We start from the raw sequence: 17,506 nt of genomic DNA, 5'->3' as shown, positions 1-17,506 counted from the left end.
ATTTGCTGCATACAGACTAAGACACTTTGGCATAGAATTGGGCTTTTTCAGTTTTACTATTCAAGCAGAGACTGCTAACTTTAAATCATGAAGAGTTTGGTTTATTCCTGCTTAGTACAGTAAACTCATCCTTACAGTCTGTACTCAATGCAAGTTAGTCCAAGACTGAATTTGTTCAAGCTCCCTGAAGAGATTCCTTCTGTGCAGCTCAGTGTTACAGAATTAACTCATTCAAACCCCAAACTTTATCCACAGGCATGGACATCTATGCCTTGAGCTAAAATTAAATACACATATATAAATATACACAGACATACACTTATCAATTAGCACCATCTAGTGGGGTCAGTACAATCTATGCAATGTGAGGAACACGCAGCTCACTTTCTGCTTTTTCTACTCCCTATGAAACATGGCATGATACAGCACAGGTCACGTAATTAAAAAAACTCAGATGCAAACACAAAAAATCAGCAACAACAACACAAAACCCCAAATAATTCACAACATTATGTCTTTCCCTTCTAATTACATTTTAAGAAAAACACTGACAGTGACAGCTGCACATCTATACATATGAAAATTTACTGACAGGAATAAAACCCTGGCCTTTTAGGTATTCATACACATGCAAAGCAATTACAATTTAATTACTATTTTCTATTCTTATTCTTTTGTTTCCCTATCACATGCCTCAAGAATAATCTGCCATTCTTTTAAAGAAGATACTCTGAAGCATCAGATAATGCAAAAAACCCTTCTCTTTAAGGCCTCCATCATCAGAGAAGAATTCTGCTGTAAACACAACTTTTGCTAAAACTGCACTGAAGTCCCACAAACACTGGATTCCAACCCAAAACCTTAATAAAATAACAGAATAAATACTTTTTAAATATTCACAGTAATTAATTTCAAAGACGTCAGCTATAAACAGATACTAAGGACTAATCTCAACCATTAATGTAGTTTCTCAAATATGAAATCTAGAAATGGATATTTAGTCAATTCTGCACTTAAAACTGCAGGAGACTTAATTCATGCAAATAAGCAGTGCTGAAGAACTTCAAGTGTAAATGCCACCAGAGGTGGACTCCCCCATACATCAACCTTAGGCAAGACAGACAGGCAAATAAAAAGCAGCTCCAAGTGAAGGTGCTTAAATGCAGCAAGCAAAATCTCTACCAGCCTCTGCCAACACGTAAGGAAGATAAAAACATCACCATTCCCTTCTCCCTCTGCCTGCATACAGTCCATGTTAAAAAACCAAGCAAAACAAAACAGGAAACAATTAATCACTAACATTATGTTCTTACTTATGACTATTAGGACAAGTCACCAGTGTAAAATTAAACATTTACCTGAATGCTCTTTAATGAAATCATGGCCATGGAAGCAAAGAACATCTATGAAGAAATGCTTTGCATTCAAGTCTTCCCTTGTTTCTAAAAGAGGTGATTATTGCTAAGCCTTCCAAGCAGATCACAACATACAAAACAGACCTTGGACAATGAGGGACAGACACAAAGTCACTTTTATTTTTTCTGGGAATAATGGTAAAAGAAGGTGAATAAAAATGGACAAATATGTAAATAGGGGGGGAAAGTTAAAATTAATAAAAATCAGTAACAGAAGACTTGCAGTGAGCACTTCAGAAGGCACAGAACGTAAGAAGAGAAGCTGCTGAGGCCCACACACTACAGCCTGGGGCCAGGCTACAATTAAAACTGTGTGGAAATCAAAAGAAAGAGATTCTAATAAATCAATTAATGCCAACAAGCAATTTAATTTAAATTTTAAAAGACATGAAGACAGCATCTTAATTTTACTTAAAAGGATACAGGGATGTGTTAGGAGTAAAATGCCCCAAGTAAGTTCAATCAGAAAATTACTATAGCGTTAAAGGACAGAACTAATTCTCAACCTTCCCTGTAGAGGACGGAGAAATACCAATACTTAACTGCAATGTGTGCTGTAGGATAAAGAGAAATACGAAAAATAATGACAAAATATTGGAAGAAAATTGCAGTAATTTAGGACAGATTTACTGCCATTTCCCCATACCTTTTCAGGCCAGTGCACTTCAAGTTTTGCACTAAATCATCTAAGCATGCAAACCTGTTTCACAGGAAGCTTCAAATCAAAGCAAACATATAAATTTATTTTTATATTGGAAGGGGTAACACAAATGTATTTGCACAGGTGTACAAAATTACAGCCACATTATATCTTTAAATATTGGAAAGCTGGTAGAAAACAGCAGAAATTCTGCAATGAGGAGAAAAGAGTAAGAAAGATAAGGCAGCTGCATTGATACTCGTACCATTACAAAAAATAATATAAGCATAAATTTAGCATTTTCACTCTTATAATAAGGATCTATAAATACACAGACGAGCAACACAAAATTATCAACTGCTGGGATGCCAAGAGATTTCCTGACAGTTTCCAACCTGGAACAGTTCCCCAGCTCCAATCCCCTTTTTCCAAATAGGATGCAACCAAAACATTAGCTAGCCTGGTTTACACTATATTTAAATATGAAACCAGCAAATATTTAAATAATATCAAGAGTATCATTATCCAGCGATGCTTTGTTTTACATTTTTATGCCATGAATCCTAACATTAACAGAACCAAAAGGTGACACGTTTCCTCTTCTGTTGTGCAAAAATGTCAATTTACCCTTGACAGAACAAGAGATCAAAAATGATGATCCAGCTTAACTCAATTGAGTTCCCTCCCCTCAATCAAAATACAGTGAAGTACTTTAACCATACCCATCTTTAAATGATCAGCCTCAAGTGTATGAGAGGTCACTCTTGCCTACATTATTCCATTGGTGGAAAAGTTGAAGGAAAAACCAGGATGACATTTTCACAGAGAAGCCATGACAGAATGTTTATGAAGGGATAATAAACACACATAACACAAAGGGAATTAAAGGGCTTTCATATGTTAAAAATTCATTTAGCAATAGAAAACAATCCAGTTCTAGTAAGTTAAAGGACCAATATGCATATTCAGAAAACACAGAGAGAAAGAGAAGTGGGACAAAACACAGGACCAAGCTACACATAGGTGTTCCTTGGTAGTTTCCTGATATACCACAAAAGGAAAATATTGCTTCCCCTTTGGGAGAAGACAATAATAAAACTTGGTCAGATTATTAGACAGAAATTGGTGGAAAGTGTATGTTTCCAAATGGAAGCCCACAGGCACAGAATTACAAATGTTTTGTTGCTTGGCACGTGCTAGGGTATGATTTGTAGTTAGCCTTTAATGATACACTGAACTTCAGTATGATCAGCTTAGTATTTCAGATGCCAATTAACATGATTACAATTATGGGTTACTTTTTTCTTAGAATGAAAGAACTTAGAAATTCAAAATTACACTCTGATTTATGGTTTGATCCTGATTAAAGCTGTGTGTATCTACAGTGTCTTTACTGGATTATTTAATCACTAAATCTCAACAAAAACTGCTCTCTTCCATGAAACCCAATCTGTAAAGCACATTAAAACTGAAAATACTTTATGAAGATGATATCCATAGTAAATGTAAAGCAGTACTTAAGGCTGCCCCATACATAATCCCTAGCATTTATAGCTGGCAGGACTGGGGTGGTTTTTAACTCTTACTATCAAAATAATTGAGACAGTCATGTTTCTGAATAACTGAAATCACTGGAATTACCTTGCGCAGGTTGTGATTGCTAGCAAAAGCCAACAAGAAAATTAGAGAGAGACAGGGAGACAATACAGGTTTAATTTCCAACAAAGACTGTTTTCCTGCCACCATGCTCTCCACTCAGTAAACATAACGTTCTTCATAAAGAGTCATGCTGTACCTGAGCCAGTGGGGCAGAAAAAAGTCAGTGGCGCCAAGGTTCAAAATCTCCTCCTCTGGGGAGCAACAATTACATATTAGTGCTCTATGAAACAGAGTGAAGGAGAAAGGCAGAATGACCGAAATCAGAGGGAAAACAACCTAAAATTGAAGGAGAAAGTACTAAGTGCCAAATTAACATTAACATTCTCTGAAACAAACAATTGTGAAGTGCTGGCTAGCAAAAGGATCAAGAGGGTTATGCTGATGCACCTAGTACAGTGTGTGAATTATAAATAATGAAATTAAAATAAGCGACGGAATGCAGAAGTCAAAATGGTTTATTATATTATTGATAATAATATTGATGGGTATATGTCTCTTGTGTGAGATCCAAGTCCAGAAAGTGATGAAAAGAGTATGTTTGTATTTCCCTAATGGTGTAGCCAGCAAATAAGAGGAGATCCTTATCTGGAAGGACTTACAGTCTTAACCTGTGGCTGAGTGAGGAGCTTAGGGCTCAGGCATGGCTATTTAGCTGAACTCAACATCTGTGCTGGCATTTGATAAGTTTAGAAATCTGGAGAGCAGAAGGGTGTGTGTTGTCAGCAGTGCCTTGATCAACTGGAGATGAGAAATGGGACCAGGCTGCCTGCTTTTTTTTTTTCATATGAGCACCATTGGTGCTTGTGCTGGCTGAAGCACTACTCTGCCTGTGGTAGCCTTTCTGGTCAATTGGCTACTGGTGCAGGTGCTCAGCAGTAGCTGGATCCATCTCTTAGTGCACCAGGCTGCACCTCTGCAGCCAAGACAGAGGAGTTTTCCTGTCCTGGTATTTGCTACACTTGGCAAATCTCAAAATACCTTCAATTCCAACACTGATGGAGTATCACTTAGTTTGCAACTTTGCAAATACATGAAAGCAATGTAGCAAACTAGCTGAAAGCAACGTTTTCCCTAGGAATTTACATAGCCATGTTAACAGGGCATACAAATATTTCCTCTTCATACACTCATTGTCTTAATTTTCCTAAGAGACATGGAATAAATCCAAACCTTATTTAGTAGACAAGAAATATAAGAAGCCTGCAGACACACATGGGAGAACACACAGAGGGGAAAACTGGTCTTAAGGAGTAGGGGAAGACAGAAAATACCTGACCACATTTGCAACTCTAAATGACCCACTGAGGCACCAGTGTTTTTTGAAAACAACAGGTCTAACTTTAGACCACTGAATGCCACCACAGGAATAAGAAGGATTTTTTTTACACCAATACCTCAGGTGGTTCAGATTAGTCAAGAAAGCATGAAGCCCTTCCTCTGTAGCACAGAAAAAGACTATGCTACCATATTGGAGATGTTATTCAGAGTGAATCTGTACATTTAGGTTTCGCTATTGTATTGAAGGCACAGTTAAGTTACAGCAATTGCCCATAATAAATTACTCATCCTTTGATTGCTGTCAAGGTTTTGCATGGCCTGATTTTTAGAGTGGGGAGAGGGGGTGGCCCACAGAGGTGGATTCTGTGAGAAGCTGATAGAAGCTTTCATCGTGTCGAGCAGAGCCAATCCCTGATGGCTCCAAACATGGATATGCCACTGGCCAAAGCTGGCCCGATCAGAAAGGGTGGTAACGCCTCTGTGTTAACACATATAAGAAGAAATCAAAACAGAGGTTGTGGCACAGTTTTAATTCCAGCCAGACACGAGCAGGAGCAAGAACATTTTAGAAGGACAACCATGCAGACACCAAGGTCAGTGGAGAAGGAGGGGGAGGAAGTGCTCCAGGTGCTAGAGCTGAGATTCCTCTCCAGGCTGTGGTGAGGACCATGGTGATGCACCTGTGCCCCTATAGCCCAAGGGGATCCATGGGGGATGATGCAGAGATCCCCCCACAGCCTGTGGAGGAGCCCATACCAAAGCAAGCGGATGCCTGGAGGAGGCTGTGGTCCAGTGGAAGACCTGTGGAAAGGGGCCCCTGCTCCCAGTCTGGAGCAGCCTGTCCTTGGAGAACTGCACCCCATGGAAGAGTGACCACGCTGCAGCAGTGTGACGGGGGACTGTTGCCTGTGGGATGGATTCATGTTGCAGCAATTCACAAAGAGCTGTTGCTCATGAAACTTCTCGGACTCATGCCAGAGAAGTTCACAGAGAACTGTCTCTCATGGGAGAGGTGCAGCAAAAGAATGACTCCTCTCCCTGAGCAGCAGGAGAAGCCTCAGGCAATGAAGTGACCATAGCCCCCGTTCCCTGTCTCCTTGCACCACTGGGGTAGGATGTAGAGCTGGGAAGGAGGGAGGAGTGTGAAGAAGGTGTTTTTACGGGCTTATTTGACTTTTCATTATCCTGCTCTAATTTTGTTGGCAATAAATTCACTTTGTATCTCTAAGTTGAGCCTGTTTTGCCCTTGATGGCATTTGGTGAGTGATCTCTCCTGGTCCTTATCTAAACCTGTAAATTGTTTGTTAAATTTTCTCTCCTCTGTGCAACTGCGGAAAGGAGTGAGTGAACGGCTTTCATGGGTGTCTGGCATCTGGCCCAGGTCAACCCATGACACTTGCACAGAAAATAAGCCTTATTCTTTGCATGCTCTAAAATCTTATTTACTCAGCTCCTAACTGGTTATTCTGCAGTGACTGTGCACCAGGTAGAGAGTACTGTTATGTTAAGCACTTACATAAGTTACTCAATGTAACTTATGTTTGAAGTGAACTTCACTGACACCACCACACCTGCAAGGTGAGCACTGGGTTCTACAAAAATACACAAAAATGGCTATTACAGAAAACCACCTGTGGGTAAGAGAACACTGCTATGCAAATAGTGCCATGTGGAAGTCTAAAGGAATTGTGCACACCTACCATACTACTGTGCTCTCCTCTTCCCATGCTTCAAAAAGGAGGAAAAGAGTTAAAATAGAACTGAGAAAAAAAGATTTGTTTTGGTTTGCATTTAAGTGCTTAGGGCAACACAGAAGAACAAAAAAAGAAAAGATGAGTAAAACCCATGCTTGCATTCCTGTATTTCATATCAAGGAAAGACAGTGAATATGTGTGTAACATACCAAATATTAGTGAACACTACAAATGAACTTCGCAAGAATTAGCTGGAGAAAGGATACAACCAAGACTTCCAAAAAAAAGAAGGAAAGTTAATATAAGCGGTAACAAAACCTGCTGGTAGGAAACACTGGCAGGCATTTTTTCTGGATCTTAAAAGTACGATTTTTATTAAATCTCATTGTATCAGTTTCCATGCTTCAGAAAGATTTTATAACTATCACATCCCATCCTTCTTAACTCTTACAGTGTTTTCACACTGCAGAGGTTGGTTTAGGTAGTTACGACTTTCTGTTCTTAAAAGGGGAACAGTCCAAGACAGTAACAAAAAAAATTGTTTTAAACACTCCCTCACATGTTCTGCCACAGAACTTATGGTCCAAGGAAAAAGAACACTGTAGAAAAACAGTTTAAAATTACATTATCCTTGGATGTCTTGGATTTATCAGACTATTACTGAGCAGCTTATGAGACCTTTCATTAGTCTCAGTATCATAGACAAAAAATGTATCACTTTGGTTAAGTAAATACTGCACAAGCTTTGTAAGACAAGAAAATCCGGGTATAAGCATAGATTTTAGTTCTAAATGTTCTCTTTGAACTGCTGTACCAGTTTGGTCACCAGGCTGGTACACTGCCCCCTTGGTAACAATGAAATTACAAACTATTTATCTCAGAAGGATTGATTTTCTTATTTTATGTCCAGTACATTTTGGCTGGATTTTTGCTACTCTTTGGAAGTTTCCCAGTAGAAACTTTAAATCAATTACCACTGATCCAAAAAAAAGCCTCTGTCTGGACTTTAACCTAAACCAAAGTTTTTTCACATTCCAAAGCACTGATTTATTCACAAGTTTCAAGTAATACTCAAAGACAAACACTTCACACCTCTGATTTAATAAGCTTATCTGCCTTATTTTTCATTTAAAAAGTTTGTTGGTACACCCACCTGTAGAGACTTCTGATATCAACCTAATTTCTACTTTTATGAGACTAAACTGTCAACAAGACAATTTGATCTTTTTGGCATCTGATCTTGAGGTTTTTATTATTATTTTTAACAAAGTGGGTTGATAGAGGAGCTGATGACAGAAACAGGACTTCCTCATAAAAATCTAGATGAAAAGTTGCAAGTGCCTATTACTACACACATTAGCAGCTCTGATGTAGAAACTGAAAGATCCTAGACACGCCAAATGTCTAAACTCCTGATAAAGAAGTTAACGCTAGATATTCAGTTAAATTTCTACCAAAAAATGCAAAATAAAAATATAGGAAAAAACCCCAAAAAATAACTGTTACCTCAGGAGAACCTGTTCAACAGACTTCAAATAGAAGGACAAAATTATTATTTATGTCTACCAGCTGTCTACCTCCTAGAAAATGACATACTAGCTACAACTATACCAAATATTTTTACTTGAACCATCAGATAGGATCCGTATTTCACAACTGCATTATTCCATCCACTTGGCCCTAAGTTGCATTCTTCTACAGACAAGGCTACACCATCTAAAGCTATACTTAAATAAATAGCAGGTTCATTTCTTCACTTAATTGAAGGGAAAAATAAGCCCAGATATGTATGAGGGAACACACATGGAATACCAACTTTGTCTTTACTTAGAGAAAAAAAATGGAAAGTTGAGGGATTTAGCTATTATTTCAAAAGGAATCCTTTTTTTTTTTTTTCCTTATTTCTGCCCAATAATTACCTGATGTACTGCACTGCTATACTACAAAAGAAGAAACAAGTCAAAGGGTTCAACACACACAGAGTGACCAGAAAATACCTGAATCTCGACAAGAGAAGCAATCATTTGCTCAATGTCTGGCTGCTAGTTACCTTTTTTCCTAATGTTTTCATGGAAACAATATCACCCTGAATAAAGTAAAGATTCTGTACCATTTTCTATAAAACCTCAATTACCTTATTTTGATTAATCTGATCACTGTTCCCATGGAAATTAAGTTTAAAGGCAGCTGACTGCCTCCAGCTAAGAGTGATCTCTTTACTTACAGATTTCAGTTGCTGGCAACTGAGCAAGTCTCAAAAAATCACCTTGGCTTCAAAAGTAACACTTTAAGTTTATGTGGCATTTCATGAGGAGTAACACCTTGCATTACACTTTTTTAAAATGTAATAATTTTGATGGAAGCAAAACGACTCATTGCTTCAGTGGTAATTACTCCAAATACGAATGCAAACTATTGTCAGTCATCAAGAGAATTTCTCATAGAGCATTATTTTCCCAATAAATTTCAGGGTAAATAGAAAGCATGTAGCAAGTTTTTATTTTGGTATATTAATTAGACCATTACCTACAAATACTTTGGATGAGATGAGTACTGAAATTCTAGCATTCTTCCATATATATTCTGTACATAAAACCCAAGCAGGAAGCTTCAAAAATTAATTAGAGATCAACCTTACTCTCCAGAAAGTGAGAAAAAGAATGGGAAAAAGTCTTCATTTTTTTCCATGCAGTTTTAATACATCTCCATATATTCAGTATCCTAATACTGTCACATACACCCCAGTACCTACTGCTAGGTAGCTCTTTAGACCTGAAAACTGAATCGTGTTTTACCAATAAGAATTAAGGCAAGACTGGACCAAAAGTATTTCAACGAGAGACTTTGACTGAACAATGATATCCATACAAAAAGTTAAGATTTCCTTGGTCTCTGATGATCTGTATTCAAAGAATGGCAAATAACTGCCACCTATTTTCTAATTCATCATTATTAATAATTTTAACTAGAGTAAATTCCTTCTCGTCTTGCCAGAAATACCAAAAGGTTCCACACTAGCCCAACAGACCACATCTGTGCACTGTTTGGACAGTCCGCGTTACAAGTGTGATCACTTTACTTCTACTGTGAGGAGAAAGTGTCTTGCCTTCTCTGACTGAAAGATGCAAACTATAACACACAAAGCAACATTGCTTGACTCTCCTTTAAAGTATGAAAAACAATTAAATTTCATTGGCCATGAATTGTTACTGGCTATCAACCACCTTCTCCACACTCACATTTCCTCCTCCCAAGGTCGAGGTGGTAAATCCTTACTCACACTGCCTTTCCTTCATTTTTCCTATCTCCAAGGCAAACAGCACTTTAGACCTCCACATGAATTTAGAGAACTACACCCTATTCCCTTTACTGAGGAGGCACACTTTTTTAAAAATAAACATGGTTGAGAACTCACTCAGCAGTAAAGAACCTCAAGGACTTCAAAGAAGCATTTTTCTGATTGAGTTATCAGTTTCAATGATTCCACCCTCTCCAAGATGGTGGGTCTCCACCATCTCCAACTCTCCAGTACCTTCCCCCCAAACCACTACCCTCTCACTGTTAGATAAACTGAGGTTAGGTACAAAATCCCAGTCCCACTTTCTCTTCAAGTGCATTTTCCAGGTTTGCAGTTCTTGAGTAATGGAGCTCCTCTGAGCTCCTTCTTATGTGGGTGGTTTTGTCTGTCCTGAAATCAGAAACCACTCTCACCATTGCCTTAACAGGTACAAATAAATTTACACAAAATCCCCTCACAAACAAACCCTGTTCTCTTCTGCTTCTACATGATTAACAGAAAAAAAAATTCTTAAGACATGCAGAAAATAAATGAATTGAACAATAAATTGTGAAGATTGTATAAATACTACTTCTAGAGAAAGTATATATGAAGAACAAAGTAATGGGAAAATAAGTAAGTTTTGTATGTCCAGCAAAAAGTATTTCAATGTCAGTTTCAAACCTGAAGTGCAGAAGTAGTCTGCACTTCCGCTGATGATGGAATAGTCAATCAACATATTTCATCATCAGCCTTCCATGAAGAAAGCCAACTCTATCTCAGTATGATCACCAGCCTTCATTTTTTATCATGTCATTCTCAGGTCTTACACTATCTAATACATTCTCCCCAAGCCACCATCTACTCTTCAGGCAACTCAGAAACATCATTCCCTTTATCAATGGATCATCCTCACCAAAAATTCAGAACAATACATACAGAACAATCAGTTTTAACTCACAACTGATATAATCAGAAGTCCATTTTCTCCACATTTTAATGGGAAGAAGATCCAAATCTTTGGATGCCTGAGCTTGCACCATTTGGATGCATGACATGGGAGGTGAATGCACATGATGTGTATAGCACACACCTGGATGCTGGCTGCAGAACAGCTGACATATCACAGCGTTGGGGAAAGCTGCACCATGTGAGCTTTCACAGATGCCAAAATAACCTGTACATCTTCTCCCACGAACAGTTCAGACTGAAGATTCAGTACATCATCTGCAGATAGTTGATTTTATCACTATGGGTGTGTCAAATCAATCCCTTTTGCCTTAGTCACCTTAATTTTTGTAAATGCTATCTTTATTTTTCTTGTTGCCAAAAATGGAACCAACACTATACTGAAACCATCTACATTTACATATTGAAAAATGAGTATTCACACTGAAAATTTCCAATGCTTCTATACCGCAATGAATGTAAAATTTGGGCTATGTAATCAAGTAATTCAATTTGCATGCCAAAGAAATTTCACCAGGATATACTTGACTACTTTATTTTTGATATGTTTTTAGCAATTTACATGGTCAAACTCTAGTACATAGAAAATATACTTCCTTAGAACTGCAAGTCAAATCATATCCAGGTGAAACTAGGAAAATTAGCATAAATTAGGTTTTGCAGGGCTAGTTACCAAAATACTATGCAGTTACAAAAAAATCAGACTTGATTCACCAAATATTCCTTACTTTTGTGGTAGGTTTTTTTTTTCCTAGTGTAACATATAGCTTTCTGAATGTACAAACTCTTCCCTAACAAGAGAAAGTGCAACACCACTTGCTGTGGCTTCTTTTTAATAATGGAAAGTACAGTATTGAGTTGGCCAAAAACAAACTGCAATTGGTTATGAAATACTTTGGTAGCTGCGCAACAGGAAAGTTTACTCAATTCTTGAGCATTACATCCACAACCAGAAATGTTTAAGGCAACAGTGCGAGTGGAAGCTTCATCCTGGAACTAAACAGACAAACAGTAAAACGTGTCTGGTGCACTAACAGCAAGCAAATGCACATGGAAATTCTTGCTGCTCCTCTAAAAATAATCCAAGGAGTAGTTAGAGCACAGCTTTATTTATCCTTTCTAAAAAATATCCAAGCTGAGCACATGTACTGTTTCAGGTATCAGCTACATCAATGCTTGTAATTATCCTGAAGGATCTTCTCCTCATGTTTCTAGCCTACAAATCTCTACAGAATTATTGGGATCTCTGCTATATAAAAAGGAATGAGATGGCTAAAGATTTTTGGTAAAATTTGAGAGTCATGTAAGAAGACAAGGAAGCAGCAAATTGAGGGAAGCAGAAACAAATTTTAAACACTATCCAGAACCAGTTTTCCCTTCCAAACTGTCAACAACAGTTGTGGGTTCCTTCTTCTTTATTTTACTTTGTAAACTAAAATCTAATCAACAGATTCCTTTGTGAAGAAAAGGGACAGCAAGAACAGTTGCATCAGTGTTTGCTGGTTTTACTAACTACAATAGGAATGTACTCTAAGGAACAATCCAGTATTTGCAGGGGAATGGATTGGATGATCTAATACAACTTTTCCATTTCTGACTTCTTAGAACAGCTTAGGCTCATCCAAGTTCTCAAAGAGTTTTCTGTCCAATAATACTGAATGAAGAGAACTCAAAGACAAGGTTTGGGGCTTTTTTTCTTCTTCTTCTTTTTTCTTTTCAATATTAAGAGAGCCAGAATAGCAAACCATATGTTATAGTATGCAACCGTGAAGAAAAAGCTATAGCAATTAAATGCCCATAAAACTTAGAATATCTGTAGAAAAAGTAGAAAATTCCCTCTATACTTGACTCTTTCAATTAATTTTGGAGCATTTTATCCATTTAATAACTTAGGAAAAAAGCTATTTTATAATATCTGAAATTATTAAGCGGCAAGGTAAGAAAATCAGTGTAGAAATTTTTATTAAGCAATGTGTCAAAATAGAGAAATATCAGTGGTAATTGGTAATATACCAGTGCTCATTTTCTTCCTGCGCTGCCACATACCAGGATCGCAACATCCTTGGCTCAAAGCTAGTGCACATTTTTTCCTTTCTTTTTCCTTTTTTTATTGCAAAATATGTGTCATCATTCTCTGTCTGCAGAATTAAGAACATTTGTCTTTGCAAGTACAGTTGACTTTAAGAATTTACTGCTAGGAAAAACAGTCTTTCACATTAAGACACTGGAACTCAGAAAGAAAGATTCTGCACTCCTGAAGTCCTGTAACAGGGGAAAACTACGGCAGATGGAGCTCATTCGTCTGCTCTTACAGGTCACTTCCAAAAAGGCCAGGGATTGTCTTTTCTGGAACTTGAGAGGATACTGAACAATCCTTCTAAAAATGCATTAAAGGTCAAACACATACCATGAGTTTCACATACAATTAAGCCCATCTTGAAGCAGGTATATGAACTAGGTAACACTTCAAAAGCTCTTCATACCCTACTTTATATACCAGATCTCCACAGAAATCAAAGGTGAGGTTTGATAGCCTGTGACATGCACTGGGTCAGACCAGATGCCCTTAATAGTCTCAATTTTTGTAATTAAAAAACTTTGTGTCTCAAACGAAATTAATATATTATATTAAAGAAGGGCCACTAGTGAACACTGAAGATGTTGTTTCGAGATTTCAAGAATGATATCTATTTTAAGATAGTGTGAGGCTTAAGAGGATATTAAAAGAAGCATCAATAGGATCAAAGTTACATATATGTTTAATATTTGGACCTACAGAGCACAAGATAAATAATGAAGATGGTTAGAATATTTCACTACCTTCTTGTTGTAATTGCAATAAAGTGACCATTCACTGATCTCCTTTCTCATCTTTCTTTTCTGACAGAGAGCCCAATCCACCCTGCAGTAACAAACAACATGGTAACCAGGACATGCAACCAAGAGAGCCATGAGGAAAGCCAACTGCTCCAAACTGAAAGCATACTCCAAGTGAGTAAACCAGTTAACTGCTGTCTTCTTTTGGAATGAGGGGCAAAAGGCAGTAAGTGAGGGAGTTTGAAAAGGTTTAGGTTTTGCGTCGATAAAAAATGAGAGCGAATGTTGAAGTGTCAATGTTTCACAGATCCACACTAATTTTCTAGCCAGCCTTCTTTAATTCCCAAACCAGAAAGAAAACTAATTTAGCAGCTGACCTAACATTTTGCTTAGATGCACACCACTGTCAGCCTACATCAGAAAGATGACTGGTATTCCTCTTACAGTGATCTTCTGAGCCACCTGCACAGACAGCTGCAGCAAAGCCACAAGGAGTCTGGGAATCACGGCACTTTGGAAAGGCTGATTGAATTCTTTAGGCAAGCAAGTATTGCCAAGCACTGTTCCACTGTTTGTTGCTTTTGCATATAAAATGTCAGAGAGCATTTATGTTTACTTTTATATGTAAATTCTCAGATATTTTGAAGAGTATTACCAAGCACTTGACCAAGTATCAACATTATTACATCTTTTTCCAGAATAGAATAGCAGAAAGAAATGGGAAAATGTGATTTGTTCAAACCTACTTAGAAATAATCCCAGTTTTAAGCTTCCTCTAGATCAGTAATTGACAAGGGCAACAAATTCTGCACAAGTCTGGATATATTCATGGCATGGGTTATTACCATCCACTGACTCATTTCAGACCTCAGAATTTCCTTCCAGCTTGATTTAGCTCTGTACTGGGGACTGAAGACAAACTTACCGTTTTGTAGGAGTGGAATATTTTTAACCAGCTGATTGGTCCCATTTTTCAGCTCCACACAATTTTAAGATTATTGGGATAGCTCTGTGTACTCCCATGGCATACTTTGATTTCTTGTTGCTGATCATTTTTGTACCATAATATTTTACTCAAGAATTCATCCAACTTATTTTAGGCTGCACTTTAGTCCAGCATATTTATGAGCAAAACACAATATTAAATGGAGACAAGCCAATAAAAGAAACAGCTTACTAGAATTTCAGTTGACTTTGTTAAAGGAAATTATTTTAAATTAATGTGGCTACTGAACTCTTGCCATACTTGACCTCAGAAAATATATTCCTTCTAATTTTTGCTGTGAACATTTATTTATTTAAGCTAAACTCCAGGTCTTGAATGTTGACCATAAAAAAGTGTCAGATTTCCTGCTACTATTTCGTACTCTTTTTTTCTAAACAAGGGCAAACAACACATGTTTGTTGCATTAGCATTACACTGCCAAAACATCACTCTTAAATGAAATCATCTATGTATTTTTGGTAAAATCTCATTTAACAACTTCCACCCTGCCAGAAACAGAGTTAAAACAAGGCTGTTTTGTTTTCACTGAGCAACAGTTTGGTCACTGGTTTACTAGATGGCGCTCAAAACATTTTTCCATATGCTCTTCTCAAAGAGAATCTGACTTAAATGTGGTTTACCTTCACCAGTGAATGAAGGCTTTTTTCACCAAACATATCCCAGAGGAAGGTCAGGTCTTCCTGGCTGTCCACATGTGGCTGCAGCTGGGCTGGCAATGCAGCCAGCAGCTCGTACAGACCTATAAAATGAAAATAAAACACAAAGTGTAATCTAGGGTGATCTCATTAATTTCACTTAACAGTTTTGTGTAATTGGCTGCCTGGAGCATGTCATTTTAACTGAAGAGGGAGTCTGGAGTATCCAGCACAACATTAACTTGTACCACCAAAAGGAACATTTAGAAAAAATTGCTAAGAAACAAGTATTAGCAGTGTACTTTTTACCTTGTCACAGTTGTCAAGCTTCTACATCCATATATATTTACACAAGGTTATGCAGAAAATTCATAAAAGTTTTGAGAAAAGGACAAACTCAGAAAAAAACCATACATTCCTCTGCTTAATCGTTATTCCATTTCCCTTGATGTTAGCCAAAGAGTGAAATGAGTCATGAATAGGAAAAACTTCCTTAAAAGAACAGAAACTGGATAGGGTGGTCCATTAAAAAAAGGTTCGTGGTTTTTCTAAATATTTCTTGCTAATATATTGCTTAATATTTTTTTCAATCCTGTGTTCAGCAAGGATCCACAGCAATACAAAAGCACCTTCTCTGTTTTGCAGGATTAAACTTTTAAAAACAAAACCAACACAGTTTTCCCAGACACACATGCACACAGAAATATTTCAGTAACATTTTTAATTTGCAGGTATTTGAGATTCTCTCTAGGGCTGAAGCAATTGCTGTTCTCAGTGTATTTGTGGCACACCTCAGCAGCAGTCTCCGAGGGGCAGACAGTAGCGCACTGTTCCACAGTAGCGTACAGCATAAAATATCCATCGTGCACATAGGCCATCAAAGTGCTGTCCAAGAAATGTAGCAACAGTGTTTGCAGCAATCCTCCTTAGGGAGGTAACCTGGCATGAGTTGATATCAATTCATAGCACATGTTTAATTTTCCAGTGGGATTACTTGGGGTAAAAAGGACAAAATGCCTTTTTCTCCTGTCTGCTGTCTACAAAAACATCAATAGTCTCCTGGGATCCAAGATACACGGTCCTGTTATTATTTTTAGTCTGAGTAAGTGCTGCTGTTCATCACAAGAACAGATTTACAACATATTCTACTGGTAAAAGAACATTGCTGTAAATTACAGATTACCTATTGTTATTATGTTATTATGCTTATTATCTCCCTAAAACTTATGATTTAGAATATTTATTAGTAAACAGTTTCACAAATTGTTTACTTTTCAGGCAGTACACATCCCTTTTAACATCACATACAGCACCTCTGTGTTCTGATTATTTACATTTTCATCTCTTTACTGCCTCTCAGTAAAATATTCTGGGGAAAAAAAAGTTCTTTCCAGATACATTTTTTTTATGCTCCAAGTGGTTTTTGGTGGTTCACATTAATTTCTATTAGAATACTGCTTTTATTTAAATCTGTTCTTGTTTCTGCTTCAGAAACACTGCAAAAAAAAAGACACAACTCAAACCATTGCAATTTTGCAGACCAAAAACAAGACCATCAAGCTTTGCCCAGCAAAATAAAATCATTGATTGAGCTGACAGCCAGAGAAAAGAGGTCTGAGCGGGACTTGTGGCTCCAACTTCCCAGATTATTAGAACTTCAGAACTTAGCAAAAATGGTTGTTTTATGGCACAATTTATGAAAATAGTTTAATTTGGAAAATTAAAACATTTATTTTTTTTTTTTTTATTTAGAAAATTTTTACAATTCTTTACACTTGGCCACTTTTGTTACTGTAAATATATTTTCCTCAAAATAACCTGAAGGCTGTCAGAAAATGGAATAGAAATTTTCAATGTAAGCTTCCACTGTGGCATAACTGCTTAGTGACAATTCCTGTGTGTCATTCAGAAGAAAGAAAACAGTAACCTTAGCCACTTCCTTCAAATAAAAGGCATGTAACAGAGTAAGCTTTCTATTCCTTGATCCATCAGATCTGCTTAAATTCCACATGTAATCAACTATAAAACTATTCTCTCCTTGTAACTTGCTCCTCAATGCTTTGATAATCAAATCCCTAGTGAAAAATATAATGAAAGTTTGTGTTTCCTGATGGAT

General features: G+C 37.2%; 1 protein-coding gene across 2 annotated transcripts in view; it reads right to left on the bottom strand.

Moving 5' to 3' along the window:
• The window catches only part of MPP7 (MAGUK p55 scaffold protein 7), a 148,117-nt gene that overhangs the window by 79,846 nt on the left and 50,765 nt on the right, over positions 1 to 17,506 (bottom strand). For both annotated transcript variants that reach the window (XM_083878449.1, XM_083878450.1), the window contains exon 4: positions 15,376 to 15,494. In XM_083878449.1, the coding sequence (XP_083734575.1) occupies positions 15,376 to 15,494 (119 nt within the window). The remainder of the gene's footprint in view (positions 1 to 15,375; positions 15,495 to 17,506) is intronic.

This window comes from Zosterops lateralis (assembly GCF_965231275.1).
Source record: "Zosterops lateralis genome assembly, chromosome: 1".
Classification (NCBI taxonomy): domain Eukaryota; kingdom Metazoa; phylum Chordata; class Aves; order Passeriformes; family Zosteropidae; genus Zosterops; species Zosterops lateralis.
The sequence above is the reverse complement of the archived record's forward strand: the minus strand, read 5'-3'. Positions and strand labels throughout refer to the sequence as shown.